The sequence below is a fragment of the Leuciscus leuciscus genome (genome assembly GCF_965113295.1).
Source record: "Leuciscus leuciscus genome assembly, chromosome: 17".
NCBI lineage: Eukaryota > Metazoa > Chordata > Actinopteri > Cypriniformes > Leuciscidae > Leuciscus > Leuciscus leuciscus.
Window position 1 is genome coordinate 6,911,468 of NC_138741.1, and position 10,000 is coordinate 6,921,467.

The following is a 10,000-nucleotide window of genomic DNA, read 5'->3' on the forward strand; positions in this document are numbered from 1 at the left end:
GTATAAGAAAAGAGCAGATTAGAGCACAGTAGATTAGAATGTAGATAGAATATATAGATAGCATTAGTAGATAGAATAGAGGAAAAATAGAACAGAATAAAATAGAGTAGATAAGAACAGTTCCTGTAGGTACGTACGAAAGTAGAACATTGCACAGTACATTTGCACTGATTTAGAATGGACTTAAATAGAACAGAATACAGTACAGTAGAACAGAATAGAGTAAAATTGAGAATAGAATTGAATGAAATGAAAACTGAATCAGATAAAGATGCCAAAGGTGAGAGAGAAAATGAAAACTGAAAAAGAGCTAAAAATATTGTGAATGTGTGAAACGGAGATGGAAACTTTCTTTAAACAGATAGAGTGAAGACTGTTTGCATGTGTTTGTGTGTGTGTGTGTGTGTGTGTGTGTGTGTGTGTGTGTGTTTGTATGTGTGTGTGTGTGTGTGTGTGTGTGTGTGTGTGTGTGTGTGTGTGTGTGTGTGTGTGTGTGTATTTATATGTGTGTGCTTGTTTGTGTGTGTGTGTGTGTGTGTGTGTGTGTGTGTGTGTGTGTGTGTGTGTGTGTGTGTGTGTGTGAGAGTGTGTGTGTGTTTGTGTGTGTGTGTGTTTATATGTGTGTTCCTGTTTGTGTGTGTGTGTGTGTGTGTGTGTGTGTGTGTACGTGTGCTTGTGTGTGTGTGTGTGTGCTTGTGTGTGTGTGTGTGTGTGTGTGTGTGTGTGTATGCTTGTATGTTTGTGTGTACGTGTGTGTGTGTGTGTGTGTGTGTGTGTGTGTGTGTGTGTGTGTGTGTGTGTGTGTGTGTGTGTGTGTTTATGTGTGTGTTCCTGTTTGTGTGTGTGTGTGTGTGTGTGTGTACGTGTGCTTGTGTGTGTGTGTGTGTGCTTGTGTGTGTGTGTGTGTGTGTGTGTGTGTGTGTGTATGCTTGTATGTTTGTGTGTACGTGTGTGTGTGTGTGTGTGTGTGTGTGTGTGTGTGTGTGTGTGTGTGTGTGTGTGTGTGTGTGTGTGTGTGTGTGTGTGTGTGTGTTTTATTTAGTATTCACAGTATTTAGTCCTGTGAATTCGGATAAACTTTTTTTGTCACATACTATTTTTCGCCTACTATATAGTAGGAAAGTATGCGCTTTAGGATGCAGCCCTAGTTTCTTTACTGAATGAATCAGCGTTTTTGAACGAAACTCGAATTAATGATTCAATGACAAATACATTTTTAACAGTCACTTGCCGCCACCTAGTGGCAAAACAATGTAATCGATACAATCGTTATTTGAAGCCCTGTGTTACTTTCAAAAGGGGATTTGCTCTATTTTGATCGCTACTGTAGAGATATAATAGAACTATAAAGTTTTATTCCAACTTCTGTGATGGTTTGAATAATTGTAAGACAGAAATATCGATAGTGTGTGGTTGAAAAGACTGTTTGTGAAGCTGTTTCATAACTAAACATGAAAACTGCTCCCTCTCAGCAGTCAAACACAGATTTGAACACTTCGGTATTGGTTTGTCAAAGGTTTAATAGCCGAATCGTTGTCTTTTAGGAATGAGATCACGTGGGTGTTTGAGATCGGGATCTTTTAACGATTAATCGCACAGCTCTAATTCAGACCACATCAGTGTCATGTGCCAGCGCTTTATCCAGACATTCTCTAATGCTTTCCCTCCCTCTCCCTTGCCTTTCTTTCTCACAGCCTCACAGTTCCCCCTCCACACACACACACACACACACACACACACACACACACACACACACACACACACACACACAGAGATGAAAGAGAGGGTGTCTCTCTTTTATCATCCATCCACGGGCATCAGAGACTGGAAGTGATGAAATGATGCAGTGGTGTGTGAGTGAGTGTGTGTGTGTGTGTGTGTGTGTGTGTTTCTTCACATCTCACAGTGAAAGTAAACAGTTTTACGCAGAGGACTACAGTCCTGTGTCACCGTGTCTTCTCCTGCACTAAATGATATGATTGCTCCGTGTGATTATGATAAACAAACACAGCCTGCGGTATTTAAAGAAGGAGGAGCGTGTGCTAATTACACACCCTTTACAAAAACACACACTCATACACTGATGAAATCACTATGAGAATACTCTCTAAAACACACACAATCTAAACTTAACATGCATTACACACTACAACATGTATTTAACCCTTCAGCATGCCCTGCAACTATCAAATCCAACATTAAAGCTTATATTGGACTGAACAAACTAAGACATTATTATTCTACATTCTTACCATTAAGGTTGCAGGAAAATATGAAACTTTGCTTCTTTGTAGTTTCCCAAACTTTGCAAAGCTGATGTAGTCTCTATATTTAACTTTATGGGAAAAATCTTGATCATGTTCTTTCAATGGTGGGTTTGTCTTTACCAGTGCTCTCCTTATTCTTTCAATTAAAACCAATGTAATAGTATTTTAAATGTCATTGAGTGATTGTTGTTTAGTGATTTTTTTTATATATATATTGGCAACTGATCAACATATTGTGGGATCAACATACACAAAACCACTCACATGGGTCAATTTTTTTTTTATTGAGATGTATGCATCATTTGAAAGCTGAATAAATAAAAGTTGTGCATTTATATTCGCGATTGTGCTGCATTCACTCACAAAAAGAAATGTTTTATATATTTACAGTAAGAAATTTACAAAATATCTTCATGGAACATGATCTTTACTTAATATCCTAATGATTTTTGCCATAAAAGAAAAATCGATCATTTTAACCCATACAATGTATTGTTGGCTATCGCCACAAATATACCCGTGCGACTTGTGACTGGTTTTGTGATCCAGGGTCACATATATTTAGATCTGAATTAATTTTCTTCAATATAAAACAAATTTTACATGCCATGCAGTGAAATTAACTTTGACATGCAAAATGTTTTTTTCTTTTTTTCTTTAGCATTAAATATGTTTATCACTTGTCTCATGTCATTCTCATTTCTCAAACACAGGCTCATTATGTCTATTAAATACACTACACATAACATACATGTACACTACCGGTCAAATAAATGCTTTTCTTTTGAACTTTCTATTCATCAAAGAATCCTGAAAAAAAGTATCACAGTTTCCACAAAAATATTAAGCAGCACAACCATTTTAAACTGTGATAATAATAAGAAAATGTTCTTTGAGCAGCAAATCAGCATATCAGAATGATTTCTGAAGGATCATGTGACACTGAACACTGGAGTAATGATGCTGAAAATTCAGCTTAGCATCACAGGAATAAATTACATTTTAAAATATACTAAAATAGAAGATAGTTATTTTAAATTGTAATAAGATTTCACAATATGACTGTATTTTTGATCAAATCTTTTCAAAAACATTCAAAAATCTAACTGAACATTTGAAAGGTGGCGTAAACTAGCCTATATTCTGAGCATATTCTGAACACACACACTCCTACACAAATAATACTGCAAAATGCTGACAATATTATATATAAACGCTACAGAATATAGTCAGAGAACATCCTATGAAGACTTCAATGACAAGCCTTAGTAGAAATATTATTATAGAAGTCTACATTCCTGTGTTTACATCGCAATGCTTTTTTTCCAACAGTACTTCCCCTGGAAAGCTACATTAAATTGACTTTCAGCCGTTTTGTGAATATAAATCTCATTACGCAACAAGTTTTATCACATTTTTTTCATTGCCGTGAGATGAAATGATAATTTGCAATTAAACAGACAGTCTGGGACATACATTCCTACAGGCACTTTCACAAACACTCACCAATGCTACAAACACAGACTAATTAAACCAGTAATGACTGGGAAATGTCTTCATATATCACAATTTAATGAGGAGGTCTGAGAAAGCAGTGACACAAATCTCATCTTTAGCAAAAAATGTTACACCTAGAGCAAAAGAGAGAGACACTGGACATAGAGGTTTATTAACAATGATGGTGTTGACGTTAAATAAAATTCACTCTATTATTTTTTTCAGCATAAACTGAAGGGAGATGAGAAAAGGCTAAAAATGCTCTAAAATATAGCTGTACATATTTTCATTCTTTTTACTATATTGCAGTGATACTTCAGGCCCTTATAATATTTTATGAATGTGTTTCATTCATTCATGTCATAAAAGCCTTTATGTCGAAGTAGATCAATAGCTCACATGTCCCCGAATTCCAGTCGCCCAAAAAGACAATGACATGCCCTAAAGGAAAGCTTCTTTCAAAACTTTATACATTTTAACAAAAGTTTTTATATGTAGTGGCTTGTAATTTAATCACACTGTGATACAATGAATGCCAGTCATACATACATACAAATGCAATAACAAAACAGCCCCTCCACACACACACACACACACACAAACCTGAATTATAATAACAACTTGCGCACACACCTCGAATGGCTGGAGCTCATCCTTTTCTGTGTAGAACTCCAGCTGTCTGTCAGAGATGAACTCCACCACCGACAGGCCTCCCACGCATGACTGACCAATCAGAGGCTGGAATCTCTGTAAAGCAAAATATCACATCCAATCAGTCTACTTGCAACAAGGAGTTCAACAAGGTCTTGAACTCATGTGTGCTCATCATTTGAAACATTATTTTAAAACAAGTTTTAAAATATATATTTCTAAGTAAAAAGTATTTTTTAGAAATATCATGAATTATTTAATTCATACGTTTTAGTAGGTTTTTTGGGAGTCACATTTCACAAAAAGAGTCAAATTATCTGATATTTCAAGAGCTTAGGGGTCTTCCCAATGATATCATTTCCTGTTTGATCTTTTTTATGCTTGTTTGTGCATTTGGACCATTGGACTTATTTGGTTGCACCATGTGAGGTTAATCAATAAGGTTTATTTAATTATTAAGATTTTTTTCTTTACTTAAGCTTTTTTCTTTATTATGATATCAGGATAGTAATATCACCCTGACACCACCACTTAAAATAAAATAAATAATTAGAAATTAACAACAAAAACTTCAGAAATAAGTGTCATGTCACTGACCTATATGCGCTAAATAGTGGTAAGCTGGTAAATTACATACAGTACATACAGTACATACAGTAAGCATGTTGAACAATATCTTCTACAAGAAATAAGTGCTGCTCTTTTGAACCTTTTAATCATCAAACAATCTAGAATACATTTTTTATAACGTTTCCACAAAAATATTAAGCAGTAAAACTGTTTTCAATTGTGATGATAAGAAGAAATGTTTCTTGAGCAACAAATCAGCATTAGATTGATTTCGGAAGGATCATGTGACACTGAAGACACTGGAGTAATGATGCTGAAAATTCAGCTTTGCATCACAGGAATAAATTACATTTTAAAATATGCTAGAATAAAAAAAACAGTTATTTAATTTTTTTTCTTTAATATGGTCTCAGGATGCATCACCCTGACTCAATTCAACAACAAAAACAAAATTAAAAAGTCATGCGCATAAGTTAAAGTAAGCAATGCTCCATACTGCACAATTGACCAGTGTGTGTGTGTGTGTGTGTGTGTGTGTGTGTGTGTGTGTGTGTGTGTGTGTGTGTGTGTGTGTGTGTGTGTGTGTGTGTGTGTGTGTGTGTGTGTGTGTGTGTGTGTGTGTGTGTGTGTGTGTGTGAGCAAATATCTTGAGAGAATTCAGTTAAACTCTCATTGATCAAGTCATATTCTCTATGCATGGTTTCTATTTATATAAATACTAGGCCAGCACACTCAAAGTTTCCATGTCTGGCTGCCTCGGTTGTGTGTGTGCGCGTGTGTGTGTGTGTGTGTGTGTGTGTGTGTGTGTGTGTGTGTGTGTTCGTTCATGTAAGTCAATGCATATTATGCAACACAACAATTTTCATGTCTCTGCAGAATGCTGAAGTGAAATCTAATCTAAATATGGCAACAGTGTTAGGGGATGTGCATATGTGTGTGTGTGGGTCAGGTTTAGCTTACATTGTGGGGATCAAATGTCCAGCCAAGCGTGGATGACTTAAACATAATAAATGTCCTACTGAAAATGCAAAATAGTTGAGGATAAGGTTTATGTACAAAAGATAGAAAACATCATTAGCTCAGTATAAAAACAACAGATGTCAATGGAAAGTCCCCAAGATTAGAAAAAATAATGTTTTTTTGCAGATACATGTGATGACTTCTGAGGAGCCAAACATCAGTCAACCAAAACCTCAATTCACTTTGTACTGTGTGTGTGCCAGTCTGTCTGACTGTGTGTGTGTGTGTGTGTGTGTGTGTGTGTGTGTGTGTGTGTGTGTGTGTGTGTGTGTGTGTGTGTGTGTGTGTGTGTGTGTGAGAGAGAGAAAGACTCATAAACCATGAGCTTGGAGGGTAAGGGGACAAACAGAACGTGTGTGAGCTATTTTTAGACACTCTACACAGTGTATGTGAGTGCACTGCACTCACATACACTCTGTCGCACACACCCCACAGTTACACACGTTTACCGCACTGTGGTTTGAGACTCTGTTCTGTCAGTGAGGCATACAGAGAGAAAGGACAAACAGTCAGGACAAACATTCTTCAGCAGAAACAGCATAACGACTTCATTAAGACACAAATCTGTGCACAATAAACACATTTAATGCATGTGCGCACTAACAGCTAAACTACTACAATTCTGCTCCTAGAAATATATAAATAAATAAATAGACTAATTTAAATTACTATACACAACAGAATCCAAGGTAAAGTGCTCGACCAGATTGATAACTGGATATTTTGTGACTGTCGACATTAGCCTGTTTTTGGTCAGGTAGAAATAATCAACATTCACATTTTCTGGTTTCAATTTTACATTCAAAAGGTTTTGGTTAGTAAGACTGGTTTTATAGAAATTATTAATACTTTTTCCCCCAGCAAGGACATTTTATCCAAAGTGACAGTAAAGACATTTATAACTCATAGTAAGAAATGTTTCTTGAGCAGAAAATCAGCATATTAGAGTGATTTCTGAAGGATCATGTGACACTGAAGACTGGAGTAATGATGCTGAAAACACAGGAATAAACATTTTAAAATATACTACGATAGAAAACTTGCAACAATATTTCCCAATTTTACTGTGTTTTTAATCAAATAAATGCAGCCTTGATGAGCACTTTTCAAAACATTAAAAAAATCTTACAACCCTAAACTTTTAAGTATTATCAAATACATGTTAATTTAATTTTCAGCTATTTTAAGTACTTGTATGTTCACATTTACCATCATTCATTTAAATATCTGTAATATATCAGCATATATTGCCAGTGTATTGTCCTTCATCCGCTCTTTGCAGCAGATATCAGTGTTGGCTATTAAAAATCCCTATCGGTCGATGATCGCTAACGGAAATCATTAATATCTTGTGTAAGGTGTCCATGCGAGAGTAAACCAGTGTCTGGAGTGTGATATTACAAAGGCTGCGGTAAGCCATAAAACGAAGTCAAATGAATGTAGTCTAATCATAAACTTAAATGAGATCCCACTGCACTTTCAGTCCATGCATGTCTGTTTAATAACTCACACACCAGTTCCTATCATGCTGGGAAGCGGGAACTTTCCATTGAATATCATTTTCATAGTGAACTACTGATACTTTCTAGCCTAACCCTAAACGTACTCACAGAAACCCTTTCTGCAGACAATATGCCCGGCCCAATACCACACTTGCGGTCTTTGAACCTTGTCTAAACGTATTTCCTATATTTGGCCTACATGTATGTGGGACTTTTGATGACCTGATGGGACACACTTGCAACAGTGTGTTGTAAAGTGTAAGTAGTACACATCTTTATTTACACATTTTGATTTTCACTACTTTACACTTTAAAATAAACCTCTAAATGTCTTTAGAGTTTTACAAAACACAAATAAATAATCTCTGCAACATCATAATGTGCAACACTTTGTTTTAATGCCAAATTAAGTGTAATATATAAACAAATTTAACTTACTAAAAAAAGTCATCATTTACTCACCCTCATGCCGTTCGAAACCAGTGAGGTTTTCTTCTGCAAAACACATGATATTTTGAAGAATGTTGGATCCAAGCAGTTTTGGTGACCATTAACTTTCATTGTATAGACGACCACTGAGACGTTTCTCACAATATCATCTTAAATGTTCCACAGAAGAAAGAAAACCATACAGGTTTGGAACGGCATGAGGGTGAGCAAATGATGACAGAATAAAACATTTCGGGTGAACTATCGCTTTAAGTCTTAGTTACGAGAAATTAAGTTGCAGTTGCGAGAAATAAAGTCGCAATTAGGTGAAAAAAGCTGATATTTTGAGAAAAAAGTTATGAAATGGAGTAACAATTCTGGAAAACTAGGTTACCATCTTATTTTTTTAACTCTGTGGAAGAAACTAGCTTCCATAAGTGTGTTTATAAAGCCATTTTGATTTCAGGTTTTACTGTCCTTGCGTAATCCAAACCTGAACCACACACACACACACACACACACACACACACACACACACACACACACACAAGATCAAAATCTGGACCACAAAAGCGCATGTGATCAAACATTTGAAGCCTCATTTACAATGATCACACACACACACACACACACACACACACACACACACACACACACACACACACACACACACACACACACACACGCACACACACAACTACTTTCCCCTCTCCCTCTGTCCTTTCATTTCTCTCTCTCACTCCAACAATCTAGGTCACACACCTGCTGAAGCGCGGCCATACACCCTCACTCTTGGCAGAGCACACAGTGTTGCCATGGTTTTAGTGTGTGTGTGTGTGTGTGTGTGTGTGTGTGTGTGTAACATTAAGACTTCATTAAGCCTTTAAAGCTGCTTGGGTCTGTCTCTACACATGCTTTGAGGGACTGAGAGTGTTTGTGTGTGTGTGTGTGTGTGTAAGGGAATGCATGAGTGGCTATACTCGCATTTGAGACCATTTATATTTTGTGTGAAGAAGGATATGTGTGTATGTAATTAGAAATGTCTGCTTAGCACAAAGCCACATTTAGGAATACTTAATAAAACAGGTCAGAGTGCATGTATGCACACACACATACAAATACACAGAGGAACAATCAAACAAGCAGGAGTCACTGCTGATTGAAAAAACAGAGATAAAACAGAAAGAGTTCGACGGTAAATGTCATATCAGTCCACACCCACTGACAGAGAGAGAGAGAGAGAGAGAGAGAGAGGGAGAGAGAGAGGGGGGGGGGGGGGGGGGGGGTAACAGCAGTGTTAATCACTGACCCTTGGGCTATGACACACTGACACGTGTCTCGCCACAGTAGCTGCTCTTTAACCCATGCAGGATCAATTTCGGCTCGTCTCTTCTGTAAATAATATGCGCATTTTCAATCTACTGTCCTGAACTTGTGTTCAACAGGAAGAAAAATAAATATAAATAAATCACGTGACAAAAATGAATATAATTAAATGGAGAACAAGACCTTTTTTTTTTTGAGAAGTCTAGTCAGATTTGACTTCTGAGAAATAACGCAGGAAACTCGTGCTCCTCGAGAGTCGACGTCTCACACTGAGGTCACAAGCTCGACATTTCAACTTTCAGTCCTCCTCACCAAACCCTCCCAAGTCCATATTATCTACTATGCTATCCACCTGAATTTTATAGCATTTTTAGAAAATGATCGACAAATTTGATGTTTAAATTAGCTTTAAAAGAGCAACCTATATGATGAGTACTATCATTGTCTTCTGGTGTAGAACTTGTGCTCAAGTGTGTTGAATGTTTCACAGGAACATAAAGTGTTTCTGAGTTGTCCTGCTCTGTTCCCTCCTCTCTCTCTCTCTCTCTCTCTGGGTAAACGTGACCTTTCGTGTCGGTTTTTCCCCTGTTGGCAGGGCTGCAGTCACAGAGCTTGTTCTGGATGAAGAACTGTCTCTGCTTTGAATTTCTGATCTAGAGATTCAGTTAATACTGTCTTTTAAGTGTTTGACTGCATTCAAACCGCACTGATTTAGTGTGGAAATCTCACTCAAGCGAT

The 10,000-nt window shown here is 36.9% G+C and overlaps 1 protein-coding gene across 2 annotated transcripts in view; it reads right to left on the reverse strand.

Moving 5' to 3' along the window:
- Positions 1 to 10,000, reverse strand: part of jmjd1ca (jumonji domain containing 1Ca) — a 72,190-nt gene that overhangs the window by 35,029 nt on the left and 27,161 nt on the right. For both annotated transcript variants that reach the window (XM_082143693.1, XM_082143692.1), the window contains exon 3: positions 4,398 to 4,511. In XM_082143693.1, coding sequence (XP_081999819.1) covers positions 4,398 to 4,511 — 114 coding nt within the window. The remainder of the gene's footprint in view (positions 1 to 4,397; positions 4,512 to 10,000) is intronic.